The sequence below is a fragment of the Marmota flaviventris genome, chromosome 15, assembly GCF_047511675.1.
Source record: "Marmota flaviventris isolate mMarFla1 chromosome 15, mMarFla1.hap1, whole genome shotgun sequence".
NCBI classification, from domain to species: Eukaryota; Metazoa; Chordata; class Mammalia; order Rodentia; family Sciuridae; genus Marmota; species Marmota flaviventris.
This window is the reverse complement of record NC_092512.1, coordinates 52098990-52124301: the sequence shown is the minus strand read 5'-3', so window position 1 is coordinate 52124301 and position 25312 is coordinate 52098990. Positions and strand designations below refer to the sequence as shown.

At 37.9% G+C, this 25312-nt stretch overlaps 1 protein-coding gene across 1 annotated transcript in view; it reads left to right on the top strand.

Moving 5' to 3' along the window:
• The window catches only part of Chmp4c (charged multivesicular body protein 4C), a 28355-nt gene extending 20061 nt beyond the window's left edge, over positions 1-8294 (top strand). The window contains exons 2-5 of the mRNA XM_027948063.2: positions 956-1133; positions 3410-3524; positions 6988-7141; positions 7334-8294. Of these exons, the coding sequence (XP_027803864.2) occupies positions 956-1133; positions 3410-3524; positions 6988-7141; positions 7334-7398 (512 nt within the window). The 3' untranslated portion in view covers positions 7399-8294. The remainder of the gene's footprint in view (positions 1-955; positions 1134-3409; positions 3525-6987; positions 7142-7333) is intronic.
• Positions 8295-25312: the final 17018 nt, after the last annotated feature.

The window sequence follows — 25312 nt, the reverse complement described above, 5'->3', positions numbered from 1 at the left end:
GTCAAATCCATTTAATTATCACTTCTCTTTATGCTAACATTCTTCTGCTATTCTTTTCTTGCACTTCCCCCAAATGCTTTATCAAAAATGAACATTTTAGGGGGCTCAGCAGTAGAGCGCTCGCCTTGCAGGCATGAGACCCTGGGTTCAATCCTCAGCACCACATAAAAATAAATAAGTGAAATAAAGATATTGTGTCCAATTACAACTAAAAAATAAATATAAAAAATGAACATTTTAGGGCCTGATAATGTTGCCTTTCAAAATGCTAAAGTCAAAGGACTCTTAGTTTTGTGGTTTCAAATTGATATAGGTAAGATTATCTTGCTAAGGGGTGAATAAGAAGGTTATTTGGATATTGTTTCTCTGAAGGCAATGTTCTTTTATGACACCCATATGCCATGTACTCCTTGAGGATGACTCTAACTGCACTGATTTCACGGACACTTGGTTAGATGTAACCTTAATGACCATTTCTTAATCATTTCAAATCAAGACATGTAGGTCCACACTCCAGGATCTGGTTCCAGCTGCCACCCATTAGTGGTCTCACTTTAAGCAAGTGACTTAATTAATCTGTGTCTCCATAAACTCACCTTTAAGGAAGAGGATTAGAGTTGACAACCATTCAGGTCCTTTGGTCCTCTAAAGACTTTTTTTGTTTTGCATAGTTTTACTCATATTTTTATCTTTTAAAAAAATCCAATATTGACAGAAATGTTTCTGTGTTATATTTCATGGAATATTATAATTGACTTTGCGTCCTCTGTTATACCTTCCAGATCTTTGGAAGAAAGCATAACACAGTGTTTGAGAGATGTCACCCTTTAGTGTCTCAGGAGTGTTTGGTGTGCACTTTGTCTTAGGTATCAGCAGTTCTGAGTCTGTGGGTGGTGTGTGTAAATGCCTTGAGTAGTGTGTCTTCCCTTATGAATGTGGTCTCTCCCTTGTTTAGCTGCATTGCAGGCACTAAAGAGAAAGAAGAGGTTGGAAAAGCAGCTCACTCAGATCGACGGCACCCTTTCCACCATTGAGTTCCAGAGAGAAGCTTTGGAAAACTCCCACACCAACACAGAGGTGTTGAGGAACATGGGCTTTGCAGCAAAGGCAATGAAAGCTGTTCATGAAAACATGTGCGTGACTTTGTTCTCCCTCTGAATCATAAATGCCCTCAGTGTTGGGAAAAGCCCTTGAAATTACATGATGATTTTAGCAGGAATCTCTTTACTCATTTGAGGCTCTTTGGCATACTGAATGGAATGCTTTCTCAGAGGTAAATCAGAGGTTGCCATGACAAAAAAGACGAGGACAAACCAACCAGCCATGAAAAAAAGAAGGGTGTACATTTTTATCCTTCATGTTTCTTAGTTCTCTATGATTGCTTGAAATTCCATCTCTGTACATACCTTAATTCTATAATTTAAAAAAAGACCCTTCAATGTCAACATCTGTGCCGAGGAATAGTGGTTGTCCAACTTGGGTGGGAATCTGAGCTGTTAAAGGGAACAGATTCCAGGTTCCTGGAAGTAGGATAGGATTTTTTATATGTTTGTTTGTTTTTAACCAACTTCCCAAGTGATTCTGATACCACCCAAGGTTTGAGAACTTTGTAGAATAGATACAGAATATAGAGAGAGTAATAGTTGTGGGAATGAAATTTTATACTTTGGGGCTCAAATTTGCTGGCTTATCATCCCAGCTGCCCAGGGACAATCCTTGGGCAGATTGCTTTCTCTCTCTCTCTGATTCAGTTTCCTTATCTGTAAATTGGAAATTTCAGTGAGATGCTAGATGAAATGCACTCAACACAGTTTTCAGAGTAAGCACTCAATAATCATTCATCGTGGTAGTGGGGCTGGTGGCAGTTTGGTTCACACCCACATTGGGAAGTAAATGCCAGTGACCTGATCCTTTCCTGGTGTTAGTCATGACAGTGGAATCTTGGTCAAAGATGCATAAGAGCAATGAATGCCTGAGGGATGTAGACAGATTTGCACAGGATAGGAAGAGTGGAAAAGGCAGAGGCTGGGGCAGCGAAGACAGCCTTGCGAACATTTTCTTGCCTTTGTAGTTCATTAACAATCAGCCACCATTTTGGCAGCTTTAGAGAGGTCATTAGATTCGTTATCAGACTCTAAATTCTCTATGGTTGCTGGAAGCTGGGTGCTGAAATGTACAAATTAGTCTCTCCCCAGATAGCTCAACAGCATCACCATTGTGTTCCTTTTGAGAAAAATTCACACCCAGCCCCAAACTTTAGCAACACATTTCTCATTCTCCTTTTAATAAATATATTCATTATAGATATAATAGTAAGGATTGGAGATAAAGGGTGTAGGAGAGTGATAAAAGTATTCTTTTTGATTACTGCGTGAAAATATGTCAGAGTACTCTGTGGTCATAGCATATGGAGAGAATCTGAGAAACTCAAAAAGACTAATTCTTCTGGGACACAAACTTTCAGTGTTTAGGTTACTTAATAATGAAGTAACCTTGTATCCTTGTATCCAATCAGCTTGGCCTAGTTTTGGAGCTGAAGGAATGATTTGGAGACACCTGGATTCCTTTGCTGTAGTTGCTGATTCTTCTGGGGTACCCATAGGCCAAATCCTTTTCCCTTTAATAATCTCCTGGGGCATCACACTATGGGAAAACCCTCAAGGCATCAGGATCTGAGGTACTATAGAAATTAGATCTCTAGTCCCAGAGTTCAGCTTCTACAAATGCTGCTTTCAGAAAGTGGCTATTGAGAGCTGCCATACATATCTCCATCTTGGTGGTCCCTGGTGGTTCGTGGTATATCTCCTATAGAAGTAATATATGGTAGTATATATCTAAATTTTTACAAATGCCCTTTTATACAAAATTTCAAAATGGCCCCATAAATTCTGTTATAAAATAATTTGATTTATAGTAACTCCTAAAGGTAATGGATATTTACTTAATATTTAAAATATAGGTGCATATAAAGGATTGTTAAATTTTTTGAAGTGCAAATTATTTTTAAGTTGATATTTATCAACTTTATATCAGTGGGGAATTTTTGTTATGCTACTGAAATAATTAAGAGTTTATATTATGGGCTGGGGATATAGCTCAGTTGGTAGAGTACTTGCCTTGCCTGCACAAGGCCCCAGATTTGATCCCTAGCATCACACACACACAAAGTTTATATTAAATTGACTCATTGTGGTGGGGTTTGGTGGTATATACCTATAATCCCAATTACTTGGGAGGCTGAGGCAGGAGGATCACTTCAGCTCAGGAGTTTGAGATCCATCTGGGCAACACAGCAAGACTCTATCTCAAATAAAAAAGAAATCCACTAATTTTTTCATATGGGATTATGCCTACATTTATAATTTTAAGGTAAAATCCTAAAATATTTCAACAAATTATTATTTGCCAGGGATCTGAACAAAATAGATGACTTGATGCAAGACATCACAGAGCAACAGGACATTGCCCAAGAAATCTCAGAAGCATTTTCTCAACGGGTTGGATTTAACGATGGCTTTGATGAGGTAGGTAACACAATGGTAATGTGGTTTGTGGCTGCTATACCACAATAGGGTAGCAGCCTAGAGCATGTAGTGGGTAGATTCTTTTGTTCCTTGGAGAATAAATGATATTTGTTGAAAATGTACTTCTTTTGAGGGAGAAATGAAGAGTTAGTAGCTCTGATTTAAAGGAAAGATTAATCTAGTTTGGCAAACAGCCTCCTAATTAAGTTTTCAGCTATTAAGGAAAAGCGGCATGTGATTATGTAAAGTTACTGACTTTTAATGGTTGGAGTCTGAATAGCCCCATTAGGAGGGATCGAGTGCTCACACATCTGGGCAAACAAAGCAGACTGTGTTGCTTTGCAAAATGCAGGCATCATGCTTTGTAGATGTTAAATTAGAGGTCCGGCTGCCTCTGTTTATTAGTCAGATTATGAAACAACATAATGTGGGGTGGCATTATTAACACATACATTCTGTTTAGATTAATCAGTCTAATAATACAGAGAGGAGGTAATTATGTTGGTGGTGTTTGCACTGTGAATTTCAGCTGCGCTACTCAAAGCATACCCAAGTAGGACTAGGGCATGTTTAAAAACATGTCCACATACTAGAGTAGCATAGCAAAGAGTCCAACTTCCTTCTATGTGATACTAAAAACGATACATCTAACAAGTACAATGTGGCTCCATGGAATCCTAGAAAGTGAGAATTGAGTGATAACTGAGTTTAAAAAATGGCATAGACCATTATGAAGTCAAACAACAACAAATGCTGGCGAGGATGTGGGGAAAAGGGTACACTTGTACATTGCTGGTGGGACTGCAAATTGGTGCAGCCAATTTGGAAAGCAGTATGGAGATTTCTGGGAAAGTTGGGAATGGAACCACCATTTGACCCAGCTATTGCCCTTCTCAGACTATTCCCTGAAGACCTTAAAAGAGCGTACTACAGGGATACTGCCACACCGATGTTCATAGCAGCACAATTCACAATAGCTAGACTGTGGAACCAACCCAGATGCCTTTCAATAGATGAATGGATAAAAAAATGTGGCATTTATACACAATGGCGTATTACTCAGCACTAAAAAATGACAAAATCATGGAATTTGCAGGGAAATGGATGGCATTATAGCAGATTATGCTAAGTGAAGCTAGCCAATCTCTAAAAAACAAATGCCAAATGTCTTCTTTGATATAAGGAGAGCAACTAAAAACAGAGCAGGGAGGAAGAGCATGAGAAAAAGATTAACGTTAAACAGGGACAAGAGGTGGGAGGGAAAGGGAGAGAGAAGGGAAATTGCATGGAAATGGAAGGTGACCCTCATTGTTATACAAAATTACATATAAAAGGATGTGAGGGGAAAGGGAAAAAAATCAAGGGAGAGAAATGAATTACAATAGATGGGGTAGAGAGAGAAGATGGGAGGGGAGGGGAGGGGGATTAGTAGAGGATAGGAAAGGCAGCAGAATACAACAGACACTAGTATGGCAATATGTAAAAACGTGGATGTGTAACCGATGTGATTCTGCAATCTATATATGGGGTAAAAATGGGAGTTCATAACCCACTTGAATCAAATGTATGAAATATGATATGTCAAGAGCTTTGTAATGTTTTGAACAACCAATAAAAATAAAGTGAGGTACTAAAAAAAAATGGCATAGACAGAGGTTGGCAAAATATGGCTTGAAGACCAAATCATTCCCTTTGCTTGTTTTTGTCTGGCCTAGAGCCAAGAAGCTTTTTCAGTTTTGTAGTATTGTAGAAAACAACTACAAAGAAGACTATGTGATGGAAAGATATGTGACCTGCAACACCTAAAACATTGCTATCTGACCCTTTATAGGAAATATTTGCCAACCCTGGTGTAGACTAACAAGCATCTAATGCATGCATTGTGGCATGGTGGAAAGGGCCTTGGGCTTATGAGGACATCTTAAGTCCCTTTACTTTTCTCACCTGTAGTTTTCTCATAGATAGAATGGAAACTCTTGGATCACTGGATTATCTCCAAAGCTTATTAAATTCTAAAAATCTTTTCTAAAATGATCAAATAAGAGTTTGGAACTGAAAGGCTAAAAATGATGGAGGAGATAGCTACTGTGTCCATCATATTTCCTGAAGAAAACATCAATGTCTTTCTGGTGCTGTTGGTAATTGTCAAGTACCCATGACATTCTGGGCATGCAGTCAACATAAAGCAGCTCATTCTGCCATTACCACAGTTACTATGTTTGTTTTTTGAGCAGAACTAGGCATCAGACTATTCATTCTATTATCATTTTATTTATATAAACTGAGAAGAAGTGTAAAGCACTTAGCCACACTCATCATGCTGTTTCACATGACCTGATGGTATACACCTTCTTATTTTATTTTTTTAATGTGCAGTCAGTTTAATAGAGGTCAACTTTCTGCAAATCTGATACTCATGAATTTGATCAATGAGGACTTGGCTTAAGTATCTCCTCTCTTGCTCCATGGTGTTATTAACCTTACTTTAATATATTTGTTTACATGGCTTTCTCCCAAATTTAAGCATGCACTCCTTGAATGTGGGGAGTGTGGATTCAATTTTGCATCTCTAGTACTGAGTTCAAACTCTGTCCTAAATTTGTGGAATCAAGAGTGAATGAATGAATGAAGAATCTACCTGGTTGACTCTAAGGGTGTCCCAGGTCATTTCTAATTGTGATAACCTAAAAAATTCAATGATGGTAAATTTAATTTTGACTCTTGACTTTTTCCTGAGGGGAGCTGATCTCTATCTGAGACTTATGGAGGCAAGAGATGTGAAATACTTCAGGTTATCTCAGACCTGGTACAAGGTGACGTACATCCTTAAGATCTCAAACTAATGTTGCCTCTCTACAGCTTTTGTTCGGGGAATAGTTTAAGATTAAACCAGACTCTTTGGGACTATTGTTAAAGAAATACATTATACCTGTCTTTGAACTGAAGTTTTATTAACCCAAGCACACACATGATTTATGTTAACTTTGATGATTTGATAAAGGTACCACAGTATCTCTGATTCTTTTTATTTTTATTGCATTATGGTTTTTGCTATGCTTACTGTTCTATTTTCAATAGCATTAGCCCAAATAAAAATATTTATTTCTTCCAATTAAAGTTTCATAGCTTCTCAACAGGAGAAAAGAAGAGAGCATATTGAAAAAATGACAGGCAAGGTGTAAATTTCCCAGAAACTGAGATTATATATTCAGCTAGCACAAATTACTTGAATGGCTGTTTACTGAAGTATTATAAGATTAACTACAACAAATTTGCACAACCCAAAATATTCATTTTTTAATCATTGCTCAGTGTTGCAAAAAAGACTTAGTTTTAAAATAAATATTCCATTTCACTGGGTTCTCACATATCAATTGGGTAGCAGATGTTCTTGTTATTGTGTTTAAGGAAACCCACTTCTTGAAACGTTAACTCTGTAATTCTTCCTTTCTCCTACGTTCAGGATGAGCTGATGGCAGAACTTGAAGAATTGGAGCAGGAGGAATTAAACAAGAAGATGACAAATATTCGGCTTCCAAATGTGCCTTCCTCTTCTCTCCCAGCACAGCCAGAGAGAAGGCCAGCGGCATCCTCCTTTGCACACCGATCTCGAGCAGGTCTGTACCCATCTCCACTACCTGTGTTCTTACAGTTTCCTAAAAATAATAGCCACGTCCCTTCTTTTAGTACTCATTTACATTTGATTTCATAAATAAACACATTTTATGTGTAATTCATACCTTTTTGTAGGCTGAAAGTGGGAGTGATGTCAATGACTAATTTTTTTAAAAATCATTTTTATGTTCCAGCCTCTTCCAGGAGGGTAGAAGACGAAGACGATGGAATCAAGCAATTGGCAGCTTGGGCTACTTAATATAAAGTGGAATTTCCTGAAATCGAAATCGATGAACTATGTATGAGACATAAAAAATATTTTTGCCAAGTTCAGAAGTTAACAAAGACCCTGCTTTATATTTACACTGGATGAATGAATAATTGTCTTTTAAGCCTCATAAGTAAAAGTTAGGAAAGGAGTTGTGTGTAGACACCGAATGAAGGAGGAAGAAGGACCTCCTGGTAGCTTCTGAAAGGATCCCTCCATGTTGATGGTGGGGGACACACGTCTCTCTCCTCTGTTGACTCCTGTATTTACCGTCCTTGAGTTGATGTTCTCTCTCTATTTGTTGAAAGCTGAATTCTACTGACATGTATGATATGTAATAGTTTGCAAGCCATTTATGAAGGACACGTTTAGGATAGCTGGGGAAACGTCTTTTCCTATGTGAATGCAAGGTTGTGTGTTGTCTATCCATGTCGCCCATGGTAAACCTAAATATGTGGAGTCTCTTTTAGGAAAGACTTCTGGTGGGGAAGTCTCCGTAAGAGTCTATACATACATAGTTGCACTTGACTCTTGCAGTTTAAAATCTTAAAGGAGCTTTAATTGACATTTATTATGCCAATTAAGCTTGGAATGGGGCAATGGATGCATTTCCCAAAATGTCTGAAAGCACTAAAGGCTTACACTGCTGAGTGAGAATCTCTGGGGTGTAATTTAGCCACTTAGGGAGCTGCGTTAACACTCCCAGGCCATTATGATGCTGTTGTGGCTTCTCTGTGTTAAATGTGAGTGTTCATTCTTTTCTGTTTTGTGCTCTCTTGCACTTTTTTTTTTTTTTTACAAGTTCCGGGATACACTTTGTAACTATATAAAAATATTGACAATTCAAAGTATGTCCTGAATAAAATTTTGGCCATAATTGTTTTTAAATGAAGATAAATTATAAGATTATGTATTACTCATAAAATGCCATAAACCATAAAATGAAAAAATCATTACATAATGTGTTCTGGTATTCTCTACATTTATTTAGCAATATTGTGGAATGGGAAGAACATTAGATGTGAAGGTAGGACTCCTAGATTTTAGACCCTCTTCTGCAACTGGCAAATGTCATAAATTCTCTGAGCCCTTGTTTCTTCATTGGGAAATCTAAGGGCTGGGCTGGATGATCCCTAATGGTTTTCATTCTGCAACAGGCCTTTTGCATATGCTGCTCTCTTCGGTAATATTCCTACTCTGTAAAATATTGACACTAAATCTCCCTTATTCCTTAACTCTTAGTTAAAATGTCCTTTGTTTCTTGATTTCCCAAACTAAATCAGGTGTTCCCATTATATACTTTTATAGCACTCTGCTCCCTCGCATACATATTTACTTGAGTAATTTTTAGTTATTTTTTTCCCCTGATGGGCTGTAGTAACCACGAGGGCAGGGACTGCATATTTTTTTAGTTCAACAGTCAATCTCCAGATCTTTGCACAGTTTCTAATATACAGTAGGCACTGAATCAACATTTATTAAATGAGTGGCAATTAAATTTTTATATCCTTTAGACCATGATAGAATAACATAAACTAGATTTGCCTTTTCTCCTCAAATACTAGAAAACTGACATAGAGTACACGCAACAACAGTTTTCAGACATTGGACAAAAGATAGCACTGGATAGAGATTCCCACAGAAAGGAAACCAATCACATAAGCACTTCCATGGCCCTGGCTCATTCCTCTATGGGGAAAGGGAACCCAAACAACCTGGTAGTCCTGCTGAGCTTAGAAAATTTGTGGAGAAACATTCTAGAAAGGAAGTCGCTATGGAGAGAGGGGAGAGAGTGAGTGAGTGAGTGCACACACAAGAGGGTAAGCGTGCCCTAGCAGGCAGGCAGCAGCGATGGCCTGAATGTTTGCATCTCCCCAGAATACATGCATTGCAGTTCTAACCCTCAGGTGAGGGTAGTAGGAGGCAGGGTCTTGGGGAGGTGATGAATTCATGAGGGCAGAACTCTCAGGATGGGATTAGTGCCCTTATAAAATGGGCCCAAGGAGCTTGTTTATAACTTCTTCAGTCAACTGAGGACACAGTGAAAAGTGCCAACCATGAACCAGAGTGAACTCTCTTCGGATACCCTATCTACTGGTGCCTTGACTTGGACTTCTTTGCCTCTAGAACTGTGAGAAATAAATTTATGCAGTTTTTCAGCTTCTAGGCTATGATATTTTGTTATGGCAGGCCCCAGCAGGGATGTGCAATCTATAACAAAGAGAAAAATCAAACTGTAGGAACAGATCCAGAAATGACACAGATGATAGAAGGGGAGAACGTGAAAGCAGCTCTTATAAATATACTCCCTATCTTCACTAAACCAACTAAGAAATGTACTCCATGATTTTAAGAAAGGAGAGGAAATCCTCATAACAACCAAAGGAAAAATAGAAATAGCTTGATCTATGCCTATTTTTTTTTCTATCTATTGTGGGAGCAGGGGGTGGAGAAAGAAAAAGTGCATGATCTGAAAAGAAAAATATAGAATATGATGGATGGTATTAATAGCAGATTAAACACTGAAGAAGAAAAAATGTGTACATGAAGACAGAAACAGAAACTACACTAAATAAATAAGTAAAAAAAAAAAAAACCCAGAGAAAAAGAAAAGAACAAACCAAAAGTGAGCTATGGGACCATATTAAGCTGATGATCATGTAGTAACTAGAATCCTGGAATGGTGGTTTTAGAGTGGTGGGTAGTTTAAGGGGGGCAGTTAGAGGAGGATACAGGACAGAAAAAGAAAAAATAAAAAACCTTTGAAGAAAGAAGGACCCTTAAAATTTCTGAATTTGATGAAATCTATAAAGCTACAGTTTTTAAATATATATATATATATATATATATATATATATATATATATATATATATATAATTGTTGATGGACCTTTCTTTTTTATTTATTCACTTATATGTGGTGCTGAGAATCAAACCCAGTGCCTCACGCATGCTAGGCTAGTGTTCTATCACTGAACTACAACCCCAGCCCTAAAGATACAGTTTAATGAGGGTTAACATACCAGTCTCAATCTGTTTCCTGCTACTAAAACAAGAAAATCTGAGACTGGGTAATTTATGAAAAAGTTCATCTGAGTAATGGCTCTGGAGGCTGGGAAGTCCACAGCATGATAGCGAAATCTCCTCATCTCGTGAGGGCCTTCTTGCTGCATCATTGCATGGCTGGGGACATCACATGGCCAGACAGCAGGCAACTAGCTCAGGCCTCTCTTCTTATAAAGCCACTAATGCCATCATGGGGACTATCGTAGAAGGAGAGAATGTTAAAACAGCTTTTATAAATATACTTCACGTGGTCACTGAAACAACTATAATAAATAAATATCTTCAAACTTTTAAGAATGAAGGGGAAATCATCATAATGACCAAAAGAAAAATGGAAAAAAATACACATAGATCAATTGTTACATATGTGTTCAGATAAATGTATCGACCATTAATCTGGTTATGAATGTATAGTCCCTACATATAATCCTGCCTATCTCTCAAAGGTCTCACTTCCACATGCTATTAGTACAAGTAGGGATAAAGTTTCCAACACAAACTTTAAGGGACAAATTTCAAACCGTAGCAATACCTGAAGATACAAGTAGAAATTCTTGTATCTTTCAATAATAAAAAGTGATTGAAGAGTGTTTGAACTGCTAATACCTTGAGTGGGTGCTAATACCTCTGATGAATGTTTGAGCACCTCTCCTCACCATCGTTGAACACATGTGCCTAGAGAGTTCAGCTGGATTTGTGAGGTCTGGAGTATTTGTAGCCAGGTGTTCATGACTAATCCCAGCAACTCAGGAGGCTGAAGCAGGGACATCTCAAATTCAAGGCCAGCCTCAAAAACCTAGTGAGGCCCTAAGCAACTTAGTGAGATTCTGTCTCAAAATAAAAAAATAAAAAGGGCTTGGGGTATAGTTCAGTGGTAAAGTGTTGCCAGGTGCAAGTCCCAGTATCCAAAACAAAGTAAAACAAAAAAAGAAAGTATAGATTAGCCACATGAAACATGCACTTGAAATGTGGATAGTGCAATAGAGGAACTGAATTTTAATTGCATGCAATTTTAGTTAATTAAAAAATTGATACTGAAGTCATTTATCAGAAACTTTATGTTTGAGGAACTTGGGTATTTGAATCTACTTTTTCAACTCTAAAATTTATAAGATCTATATATGAACCAAATATTTCTAACAGAAATTTGCATCTGATTTGAGAAGTTCTCTAAGTGTTAAAACACATGCTGATTTTAAGGACTTAATATATAAAAAATTGTAAATATCTCAATAATTTCATTTTGATTACATGTTAAAATATTATTGTAGATATACTGGGATGAAAAAAAATTATCATCTATATTCATTGTACCTATCTCTTTTTACTTCCAAAACATGTGACCATTGGGAAATTTAAAATTTCTCTGTGATTCTCATTATATGTCTATTGGTTAGTCCTGGGCAAGACCAATTGCTTGCCATCAATGAGTGTACAGATAAGTATTAAAGAAGTTCTAAAATGTTAAGTTTTAAAAATATAATAATAAAAATATTTTCTTACGATAGGTGATGTTTTACCCTAAAAAGAAAAATATTTCGATATGAATCATCATGCTGCCCTTCTGTTGAAAATAAGAAGCAAAATGAATGAGAGAACAGTTGTAAAAGTAGATCATCCTTGAAAGTATGAAAAAGAATAAAGTATTAATTAGACATCTGTTTCCAGGAAAGCATCCTTAGTATGGGATGTTGTTTAAAAGTTAAAAATTCTGAGAGGTTTGCTAATATTTGGTCCCACTGCCTTACAGTACACTTTGGTGGTGGAACTCAGGTTGGACAGTGCTAAAGAGTTAGTGTGTTGGGTTTTTTTTTTATACTTTTAAGATGTTTTGTCATATATAAATTTCAATTTTTTCTTTGGTTGTAAAGAACATATTCAAAATAATTTAAGAGACAAACTTGAATTTATTGGCAGTGATTTGCATAATGATCAGAATCAATCTGCTTACAATGCAAATCTAAGGGAAGGTCAGAGAGCTGGAAGGCTCTGGAGCTCAAGGAAACCAGATATAAGAGATTTATTTTCCTGAGTAGCCAACTGTAGGGAAAATTAAGCGATCCCAACTTTGAGCAGCTGTTCCACTCAACAGTTAGATTCCAGTGCCAATACATTTGACTGACCAGGCTTGGCTCAGTTACCTACCTCTGGAGTCAGCCACCTGGACCCTCGTGAACTGAGAGAGAGGAAGTAGGGATAGTTTACTTCCTGTAATCAAGGTGATCCTACACAAATCAGAGGGGATGGATATTGGCCACCCAAAACCCAAACATACCAGCTCAAACCATTGGTATCCACTTAGCAACTGAGAATAATTCCATCTTAAGTGCAAAATTTTCTCATTCTTGGTAAATGTGGTCTGAGCACTGACTTATTTTGCAGAAATTGGAGTAGGAAACAGTTTATACACCACAATGGTATGTGTCTAACCGAACAAATTGGATAATGTGTTAAAGTTAGCAAGCCTTGCAAAAAGAAAGAAAAATCCAAAGAAGCTTGGGCTAATAAGGATATCTTGGTACCATTACATTACAGCCCCAGGAAACAAACTGATGAAATGTTAGTCAATTTATGTTTCATCTCTCCCTTTCCTTTCTCCTATCTCCTTAATTTAAGACAGATATTGATGCTTCTTTTGGAGAAAGCATTTCTTAAAATAGCTAAAATCCTTCTCTAACTTCACATTCACTTTACATCATTTGTTTCTTTCCTAACTAGAAGCTTTATCGCACTATGTAGAAGACACTCCAGCTATTTTTCAGAAGAAAAAGACTTGGTATACATCAAGAAAACACAGACAGGACAAAGCAATAGAGTTGTTACTTAGAAGAGAGATTTACAAACACTGAGAAGTAGGAATGTCTCTGATTAAGAATGATTCTCTGGACAATTCTAGTATCTACAGGTTATTGAGGTTATATATACACTATTTATTATGTTGAGGGGATTTAAATGTTTCCTTTCAGCAGACTGAAAAATTAAAAGACAAAACCCTCCAGTTGAAGCTTCTCTGTGGCACGCTCAAGGAGTAATATGTCTGTAGTTTTGATCACTTTGGTAACAGAAGTAGTTTTTTCCTTGATTTTATTTACCTATGGTTAATATAATCCAAAAACATTAAATGAAAACTTTGAGAAACCATTCACAAGTTTTAAATTGTGTGCTGTTCTGAGTGTCCCGATGAGCTCCTACTGTGTTGCTCCCTCCTGCCCAGATGTGAATCATCCTTTATCCACCATTCATGCTGTTATGCCACCTGTCTGTTAGTCACTTACTAGCCATCTTGATTATCAGATGGACTGTCACAGTATCACAGTATCCTTCATTTACTTAATAATATCACCAAAGGGTGAGAATAGTGGTGCTGACTATTTTATTGCAGAACTTTCTATAATGGTTCTATTTTATTATTAGTTCTTATTGTTAATCTTTTGCTAAGCTTAATATATAAATCAAACTTTAACTTAGGCATGTATGTGCAGGATAAAACATAGTGCATATAGGGTTTTATTCTCTTCATGATTTCAGGCATCCACTAGGGATCTTGAAACAATCTCTGCAGGTAAAGGGGGGCTGCTGTAATGTGTGTATGTAACATGTATGTATTAAACACAGATTACATATGTACTCTATATTAACACAATATGTGTGTCCTGCATTCTTGAAAGTCTGCCCTTCTTAGCCCTCTATTACATTCTTGTATTTCCTTAATTCTTACTCTTTCTTTATAATTATGAACCATCTCGGTATTTTCCATGATTCAGTTGTTGCTGTCTTTCCCTTTCATACTCTCCATAGGTCTTATTTAAAATTATGGCTTTAACTATCCATTCTATAGGAATGATTGAAGAGATTTAGAGTTCATATATAAATTCATTTATGTAATCAATATTTATTAAAGACCTATTATATAATATCAATATCTTTGTCTTAAAGGTTTTCTTCTGAAAATAGTTCAGCCACTCCAGTTCTCTTTTGGTTAAGGTTTGCATGGAATACCTTTGCCCATCTTTTTATTCTCAATCTAAATCTGTACTTGATCCTAAAAAATCTCTTGTAGACAACATATGGTTGGGTCATTGCTTCCCCCCCCCCTCAATTTGTCAATCTCTGTCTTTTAATTGGAGAGTTTATTCCACTTAAATTTAATGTAATTACTGTATCTGCTACTTTGCATTTGTTTTTGTATGTCTGATATGGTTTGAATATTTGTGTCCTTCCAAAATCCACGTTAAACTTAGTTTTTATTTTGGTAATATTAAGAGGTGGGTCCTTTTGGGAGGTGTTAAGTCATCAGGGCTCTGCTCTTAGAATAGGATTCATGCTCTTATAAAAAACTTTGGAGAGCTGCCTAACCCCTCCAACTCTTTGCCATGATCTTGAATTTTCCAAGCTCCAGAACTGTCTTAGTGCTTTCCTTGGGGATCACAATTAACACAATTTTAAAACAAATTACGTTGAGTTAATATAAGCTTAATTTTAATATTAAAAATCGTGGCTTCTACATAGTTTCATCCTTCCCCCAAACTTATGCTATATAAATTACATGCTTATTTATACATGATGTGTCTATCAAGTAAGACTTATAATTGTGATATGTACTTGGGTTTTAAATAAAATTGAAAAAAAAGGCATTATAAACAAACAGAAAACAAATTAAAATTGTCTTTTATGGTTACCTATGTAGTTACCTTTCCTGGTGGTTTAATTGACTTTGTGTGGATTCAGATTATTGTCTCAGGTCTTTTCATTTCAGCCTGAAGCATTTCTTGTAAGGGAGGGAGATGAGCAATGAATTTCCTCCATTTCTGTTTATCTGCAGGTATCTTTATTTCTTCCTCCTATTTTGTAGAAGTTTTATTCGCCAGTTCTTGATTGATCATTTTTTTTTCTTTCAGCAATTTGAATATGTTATTCTGCCTTCTGGTTTTTTTTTTTTTTTTTTGAGGAGAAGTTAGTGGTTAATTTTATTGATGATTCCTTGTACATGATGAGCATTTGCTTTTAGAATTTCTTGTCATTATCATTGGCTTTTTATTTCTTTCTTTCTTTTTTTTTTTTTTTTTTTTTTGATGGGCTAGGCATGGAACCCAGGGCCTTCAACACACAAGGCAAGTGTTCTACCACTGAACTATGTCTCCGCCCAACTGTTAACTTTTGACCATTTGATTACAATGTGTCTAAGTGTGGGTGTCTTTGAGTTCATCTTTCTTAGACTTTGTTGAGCATCTCAGGTATTTATATTCATGTCTTTCATCAAATATGGGAAGTGTTTGGTTGAGTATTACAGGCCAGACTCCCTGGGAATCAGACTCTCAGATGGACAGGAGAGTACAGGAGGTTTGTGAAGAAGTGCTTTTGGCATCAACACTCAATAAAGAAAGGGAAGGGAGGTTGTATAGAAGTTAAGTCTCCAAGGAGAACTCTGCTGACTCCATAGGATGCTCAGATGTCCCCATAGGGCATCTGAGTCGAGGTGGTTCCTCACAGAAATCAATCAATCATTAAATGTGGCTCTCCTACAAAGAGGGCATAGCCTTGGGTAGGGAGTGCCATAGACAACAGTCCACACAAAGGAGGCAGCAAATACATTCTTAAAGAGGGATTTGGAAGGTTACATTGCAGCTTCTGCCACAGGGACATCAGGTAATCTAACCTTGCTAAGCAAAACATTCAGAGGAGGATCAGATCTGGGTGGGAGGGAGAAGATAAGTTTGGTATTGATCATCAAAGCTGAGGTGTTTAATGCCAATTGGTTACAGGGCTGGAGTGTTGGAGGATGATCTGTGGAAGAAGCCAGAGTTTGGAGACAGCAAATTACAGCCATAGAGTGGGTGGGGGCAAGTGCAGAGAAGGAGGACTGGTTAACATCCAGCAAATATGAATTGCAATTGAGGAAGAAGAGGTGGATAAGCAGAAAATCCTGGTTTTCTAGTTTCTATCATGTGATTTTAAAATTGTGCTATTAATACATATTAATTAGTGAATATTTACTTAATTTAGTGTTGAATAATGGGTGTCATTGTGGCATATTTATATAACATATGACATACTTTGATCAGATCCATCTCTTCTATTGCTCTCCTCTCCTGCCTCTCCTTTCTCTCATCTCCTAGTCTTCTATCATGGGTTTTGACAATATGGAAAAATACCCACCTACAGCTGATCAGGTGTCAGCCTTTAAAACTCTGAATAAAGCAACTTCTCTCAGGTGTCAAACCCCAGCCCTCCCTCCAAAAAATGATAAGGAGTAAATAGGAGAGATTTTACTTTTTCAGATAATGTGACAGCAATTTATCTAATAACATACCATTCTTAGGAAATTAATTAGCTTTAGAAAAAATAAAAAGAAAAGAAAAAGAAAAAACAGAAAAACAAAGCTAAAGAATAAGGAACAGTTTTCAAAAAGGAATACAGAGAATGTGAGAAAATGAAAAGGGTAATGTGGGAGTAATTCTGGAATGGAGTTATTAAAATCTGTTAGAAACAGACGTACCTTGACATAGTGCATCTGGCATTCTGATGAAATAGGTAAAATAATAGAAATGAATAAACTGGGAGTTTATTAATGCTCAAAATTGGGGATAATAACCATTAGTATGTTGATATAAAATAGCTAAGTTAAAAATCAATTTCATGTTTCTACTTTATGAAGTTAAGGGGAAGAATTCACCAAAAATATTCTACAGTAAATGAAATGCACTATTTAGGCTATTTGAGAGCTAGAAAGGATGTATACCCTTATTTAGCTAGTACACTTGCTTAGACGAGGTACTTACCCATCTAAGAGGCATCTCCTTGGGCTGTATCTTATTTAGGTCAAGTAAGCTCTTAAAGTAGCAGCGGGTCACCGAGACCTTGATTTTCAGTCTGTAGTGTGCCTGACATTTCCCTTGGTATCTTTTTCCCCTCCATGTGTGCTGTTACACATCGTCCACACTAGGCGGCACTCTAAGCCCATCGTAAATGCGAAGATCGCGCCAACTAAAATCTGCTGCCCTCGCCACCTTTTGTGGGAAATGGGTAACAGTTTGAAGGTTATTAATTGAAACTTTGGAAATGAAAACGGTCATTTCTAAACGAGGCAACAAGACTGGCCATATGTTTGAGTCTGAAAGCATGCAGTCTTCGGAAACCCTGATTTGCTTTCTTTCAGTTTTCAGGTGCTTATTTGCAGACCACTAAGGCGAGGCTGCAAGTGACAATTGGTGGGTTGCAATCACACTGGGGAGTGGCCCTCTTTTCCTCGAGGTCAGATGACCTGGGATTGTGGTAACTGGGGGATGCCTCGTTCTTTTGGGAAACCTAAACTGCTACTCAAGGAATTTACATAAAACCCAATAATCAATCTTAGCCATGCACAGGAGAATAGCAGTAGCTTGTTTAACAGTCAGCCTGGGAGGAATGGTTTTCATTACTAGCTGGCAGAGGGGCTGGGAGCCATGACTATAGCACGGGATGTGGGGGCTGACTCTGTAGTTAAATTCAGAGAAACAGCTCTCTTCACTTCTGAGGTTCCAAGCACTGTATTGCATTCCTTGCATTTCGAAGTCCTGTTAGGTGACCTGTAATTGTCTCTAATTTAGTAAATGAAGAAATGGAAATTCAGAGAGCTTTGCTGGCTTATGAGCATCAGGTACTGCACTGTGTATTAGTTTCTTATTGCTGCTAAACCAGTTACCACAAACATAGTAGCTTAAAATAAACATGAATATATTATCTTACATGTCTGTAGGTCAGAAGTCCAACCACAAAGATCTTGGGAAAATCAAGATGTTGGCAGGGCTGTGTTCTTGAGCAGAGAATGTGTTTCCTGACTTTTTCCAGCTTCAAGAAGCCACCTGTGCTCCTTGGCTCATGGCACCTCTTCTACCTCCAAAGCCAGCTGGTGGTGGCTCTCTGATCCTTCCTCCATCATCACATCTCTCTATGACGATAGCCAGGAAATATTCTCTGCTTTCAAGATAAGATTAAATAGGGAGTGTCTAAACAATTAGGATGATCCCCCATCTCTAGGTCTTTGACTTCATTACATCGATGGAGTCCCTTTTGCCATTACATAGTTTCAGGGAATGAGGACGGGGACATCTTTGTGAGTTGAGATAGACATTCCCTTCATCAGCTCATGGGAGGAAAATTTTGTTTGATATTTTTATTTTACATGAACACGGACACAAGATGCAAAACTTATTTCTTGTTAATAATTAAAGCATCCAAGCAAACCCATGCAGTAAGTTCTAGAAACCTTACTGAGCATGACTATCTTAGATTTATTTATAAACTCCCAGGCATCATATTAGGTGGTGGTCATGGATGGGAAAAGATAAAGTCTTTTTCATTCAGTGGAGGGAGGGGAGTTATATGAACAAAGAAGTAGAGTGAAGTAACATTGGTTTTGTGAGAGAAACCCACACTAAAGAAGCTTACACTGAGGGAGAGCTTTAAATCATGTCTTCTGAGTTCTAAAATAACCAGCTAAAACCGGTGGTTGCTTAACTTCTCACTTGTGGATATTGCGACCAACAGGACCAAATCTTCCCTTGGATAGATTATATCCATATCAAACCCTTGACTGCTACATTTCTATCCTGAGTGTTAGAGGTCTGTTCTGCCCTCAGTTTGGAAGGAATCTCTGCAGGTTGATAACAAGGGGGAAGTTCATGTTGTTTGTCACCACTGGGAAAGGGAAACAGCTCCCTAGGTTGATTCCTTGACAAATATGTCCTGGATTACCCAAGGTGTGTCTCTCTGTGCTTGCACCTGTTGAGTATGTACTATTCATCAGAAGTGTCGTCATTCCCATGGGGCAACTAGATTAGCTGCTTCAGACTCTTCCAGGTTCTAGTGTAGAGATGAAGAGCATTTGTCTCATTCTCCACTTCTGGACCTGAAGAGTAGGGACCAGGATCCTCCTAGGGGAACCTGAATGGGAAGTGAGTGTGGATTCTGAAGACAGCAGTAGAGAGTCGAGAGGGGCTCTGATTCCTTCAGTGGAGGATATGAGATCTTGTTGTGCTCCATCTTCTTACCTCTGACAGTGTGGACACTGTAGTAGTTATTCCATTCTGTAGACTTGCCCTTAAACTCCAGGCCTTACTCCAGACTATGCCAGTGTCTGTGGTGCTACCGTCACAGTTAAGGACATAGAGCTCATTCCAGTGGGATCAGGATGATACTTCCTGTAGATGCAGACGGGCAAGTGTGTTCATGAGTGACATTGGGATGGGCAGAGATTTTCAAAGCCCGCAGGGGGGTGGGTGTGACACCTGTAGGTTGGTGGCCTTTTGTTAATGGTATTAAAAGGTGACTCATGACCCTCCACCCAATTTATCCCAAAAGGTAGAACTGAAACTGGAATTAGGGACAAGATTGAGAACTCCCCCTTCCCTGGCTCTGGTGAAAGTATAATTCACAGATAATGGCTATGATCCATCATCCATGAAATCTTTACAGGTATAACGAAATGCAGGAGAGACTCTAATAAAGCACGCTAGGCTGAGAGCCAAGGAGTCTTGTCTTCTATAATGCTTTATCACTCAGTCCCCGTGTTCATGTAACCTCTCTGGTTTAAGGTTTCATTTGTAAAACCAGGGATTTGGAGCAAAGGGTTTGACAGCTTCCCTCAGGCATAAACGTTTTAGGGTTTGAATTTAGTGGGGTGGAATGTGTCTGCAAAATGCCACCCTACAACCACTGCAGGAGAGCTTTCCAAGTCACAGTTGCTTCTGTGGCAGTGACAGGTTTGCTGTCGGGGGAGCTGTGTGCTGAGGGTCAGTTTGGATCAGCTGCTTTCTAAGAGTTCAAGATACTCTATTTTGTAATGATATTTCCAAGGTGAGTCACACTCTGTGCATACACAATAAATATCTTTTGAGCCCTTGAAAGTGTATTTTAGGCTGGCATTTTAAGGTAGTAAGCAGGGAAGGGCAGCTTTCATTCTCCTGAGGTACTAAGATAAACAAGCATAACCCAAGGTAGTCAGTGGCCAATAGGAGGAGCGCACAAGGTGCTGTGGGGCTGGCTTCCTGTGTGCTCTGGAGGGAACAGCACAGGTGGAGTTGGGATGAAGCATGCCCAAGGTGTGGGGCTCAGGGTGGGGACTGATCAACAGAGGAGACTTAAGTACTTGGGTCATTAAGGTCCTTGCTCACTGCACGCAGGTCCTACCACACAGTGGATGGTCCATAATCAGTGCTGAACAAGTGCTTCAGTGTATGGAGATCACAAAATGGGTAATTGAGGGGAATGCCTAAACTGTTTCCGAGATCTTACTGTAGGCAGAAAATGTCCCTAGCATGCATTGTATTTTTGTTACCATTTATTTTCCAGAAACTCCATGGACGTAGGCAGGAACCTCAATAAATATAGGTCTAGTAGTTAAATTGAAGGAAATTCTTATTTCTCATCTCAAGATTCAATTAACTTAGAAAGCACCCTCCTGTTTCCACAGAAGCTTGTGAAAAAACGAGTGGAATACATTTGTTCAAATAATGTTTACTTTTCAATATTTTTGACTTAAAAACTCCCTGTGTAATTAAGTGAGGAACCAAAGTACAAAGGAAGACTGTTTCGTCATGGTGACCATTTTGTGCCTTGAAAATAAACTCAGGACATGCCCTCCATATCTGCTTCTTATGCCTTGACAGCACATACAATCCCTATCATTCCTTGGACAAGTTGAAAGGTGAGACTGAGCCAAAAGAAAAAAAAATGTTTCCAAGATAAAGCTTAAAAGAATTTGATATCTGATCATGAATAGGTCAATTTCCTTTATTTTCTTATTTGTGTCCTTAATTTGTTTGGTACATTGACATGAAAAGTTTCATTTTAAATTCTAGTGTGTATGAAACAATCTGTAAGCATCACTCAGTGAAACAAGATTTGTTAAAAAGGCTGCAGAAGCAGGAAGTTGGGATTTCCCTGGCTAAATTCTGGCATTATTCCTCTATGGAAAGAAAATGTGAAGAAAATATTGCATTTGAAGGTTGTGAGGTGAGGAAGTGTTTAGAACAGTCAATCAACAGAAAAGGTTAGAATGGTCTGGGAACCAGAAGAGTGAGGAGGATGAGGTTGGAAAGGAGAGCTGCGATTTATTGTCAACTTGGTGCACTAAAAAATCTATTTCCAACGGGGTGCGTTGGCACATGCCTGTAATCCCAGTGGCTCGGGCAGCTGAGACAGGAGGATCAGAAGTTCAAAGTCAGCTTCAGCAAAAGCAAGGCACTAAGCAACTCAATGAGACTCTGTCTCTAAATAAATGCAAAATAGGGCTGGAGATGTGGCTCAGTGGTGAGTGCCCCTGCATTCAATCCCTGACACCCCCCACCCCACAAAAAAAAAACAAAACAAAACTAAAACCAAAACCAAAACCTGCTTCCATGAAAATGTCTATTCAAACAGAGAATTCATCAACACCAAGTGAGCCTACAAAAGGTGAAAATCAGGGTTGCAAATAGCTTTCTTGTCTCCAGACTGTGAGTGAACTGTTATCATTGTATAGCCGGATTTAGCAGACACTGGATGAAGCATAAATGGCTGACTGGGACAAACACATCCTTCATGGCACAGAAAGCAGCACACTCTGGAGCATCTCAGCAATGTCCATGCTGACCTGGGTGATAGTGTTGTTTCCTGGGCCCCAGCAGGTAAGGCACTCTGCTCAGGAGGGTGGACACTCCACACGAACTTTCCTCTCTACAAACCAGATGGGTGGGGACTATTCTTGTCTCCGTTTTCCATGAGCACTGAGGCTCAGAAACACAAAATGAGTTGCTCCACCTCATAAGCAGCAGAGTCCAAACTCAAACTTAGGTCTGTCTGTCCAACTTTGAAGGATATTCTTAACTAGACTTAAAAGGCATGTAAAATTAGAGGGTTCTGGGGCTCCAAGAACTAGAGCAAACTAGGAAACATTTGGCAGACATGAAATGCTCAGAAAAGTTAACCCAAAGGATTAAAAAAAAAAAATGCTGAGCAAGGTGTGTAAGTAAATATCCACGTAAAGGGTATGAGCACTTAGTAATTATCATCTAGCTGAAAAATGAAAGTTGCAAATGTGTATTTTATGTCTTCTATCACATACAATAAAGGTCTTATTTTGAACCCAAAGTTGTTCACGTATTATAAAAACAACTTCTCCAAGATCCTACTAAGTGCTTCATGGATCGTGTGTTTGAAAGATAGGGGTCTGAACCAGGGCAAATGAGAAACCTCCTGGAGGGAGAGCCCTCCTCTTTCGTCTTGCCCAGCTTCATCAGCCTCATTCTTTTGGTTGTCTTGCTGTCCTCTCAGGCACTGGAGTCCTCATGTTGTTGTCACATTTATTCTTCTCCCAGGCATACCTTAGTTAATCAGCTGGAGGCAGACTCACACTTCTTCTGTCTTGTTTAGCTACCATGAGAAAATTTTCATTCCATCTTAGGCGAAGGCACAGCTCTGACTCTGATTAGTAAGAATGAAACTAGGGCTAGTGATTGACAGAATTTATGTCAAAGAAATAGATCCAGTACCATCATTTTATAAACCTTTGTGCAGCAGACTATGACCTGGTCTACTGCAGGCAAGAAGACACGTAAATATAACATTGAACAGGTAATTTGGGACTGCAAGGAATTCCCTGATGTGGCAGTAGATGGGCCCTGCAGAGCTGAGGTGGCTTCACCCAGCCGGATGGCACTTGCAGCAGGAGGGAGGAACCAGTGGTCTCTCTGCTCCTGGGATCTGGTCCATTCATTGCCCCGTGTTCCTGGCAAGAGCCACCAACCTTTAGGGTGGCCTCTGTGAGTAACTAGGGAACATTTGGATAGTTGTGTCTTCACTTGCTTGTGACCTTAAAGCATAAATGTTTTATTGTGTTCTTGGAATATTTAGTTGCAGTGGTCAGAGGTGTTGATTTTTTTTAGTAAATTTCAAATCCGTATTCTCTCTTTGTGTTTGGTCCAGTTCACTCTGAAATCCCCCATTAGATTCTTTACAAAATCTCCACTTACCCTTCATCTAGAATTAAACTGCTTCCCTCAGGCCCCACGTGTCCAGATGTATTAATGCCTTATCTTGTTTAATATACTAGTTCAAAGCTATTTTATCCTTTGTAAACATTGTATATATTTCCAGTATTTTACAGATGAAAAAAGCACTTTAATTTGATAACCACCATTTAATGAATGCATCACTTGGAAATTCAGTGAGAACAAAACCCATTGTAAACTGGATACACTCTATTCAAGCCTTCAAAATTTAAAATACAGGGTACATGATTGGGATGATATGGGTTGTTAATGAACAACATCAGATCTGTTTACCAGTATCAGTTTAATAAAGTATTTCCACTGTAGTTTGGGTTTAGAGATGGGTTTTTGTGAATGGTCAATAATGATGGTGTTTGTCTAGGGGGATGGATAGCAAACTCTGCCTATTAATGAGCACAATGTAAACTGAGCTTAGTATGTTCATACTTCATTTAGGTCACAGGAATGCTTTACCTTTCTTCATTTTACAGGAGACAGGTTGAGGAATTTGATGTAAATAAATGAAATAGATGGTGGGGCAACATATATATTATTTATTATTAGTTTAAAATTAGTTTATTATTAAAAATAATTTTCAGAAATTTCAAAGTCATATTTACTTATTATAGAAAATTGAGAGAATACAGGTTCATGAAAACAAAAAATAAATTCCTTCATAACTACATCAAATAGAAATAATCATGGTTATTAGTTTACAGTATTTATTCTTTCTGTACAAAATGCTAAAAAGAATACCTTTTTACTTATAAAAATGAAATCCTACTTTTTGTTCCTGCTTGTTTCAATTAGTATTACATCATGAGCATTTCCATTATTGTTCTGGATCACCTTTTTTGTAGGCCACACAATGTTTAGCAAATCCCCTTAATATCAGAAGCTTTGTTGATGTATTTGTGATAAATGTGATACATGTCTTTTGAGCAAATCTTTACCCATCACATATGTGTCCTTAGGGGCTGAGATTGTGGCTCATTGGTAGAATGCTTGCCTGGCACTCATGAAGCACTGGGTTCAATCCTCAGCACCACATTGAAAAAAAAAAAACCCAACTAAATAAACATATATGTCCCTTAAATTTCTGGAAGTATAGCTGTTGGGTTGAAATCTATATCTACATCTATATCTATCTACCTCTCTCTCTCTCTCTCTCTCTCTCTCTCTCTCTCTCTCTCTCTCTCTCTCTCTCTCTCTATATATATATATATATATATATATATATATTTGGTACCAGGGGACTAAACCCAGGGGCACTTAACTACTGTATTACATTCTCAGTTCTGTTTTTTTTTGAGACAGGGTCTTGCTAATTTGCTTAAGGCTTTGATAAATTGCTGAGACTGGCTTTGAACTTGTATCCTCCTGCCTCAGCCTCCCAAGTTACTGAGATTTCAGGCATGTACCCCATACCTGGTTAAAGTCCTGAACATTTTTAATAGTTTTATATTGCCAAATTAGCTCTAATATTAATGGATTCATGTTAATTTCTAATTTAATAAATAACATTATTCTTAATTATTAATATTAATAATTTAATAGCTTTAATTTAGTATTCTTAAAGCAAATCACTGTACCACCATCAACACACTGAGTTTATTTTCACACACTATACTGAAAACACCTTTTAAAAAAAGCTCAGTCCATACATTACCTTCTTGTAGTTGTAGTGGTTAGATATTTCTTTGATTACTAGATCAAACGTTTTTCATTTTATTGTCTACTATATTTGAATTTCTTCTTTTTCTTAAGCTTCATCTAAAATACTAAAGATTATTAAGATAAACAAGGAAAAAGGATGTAACTTTGTGATATTG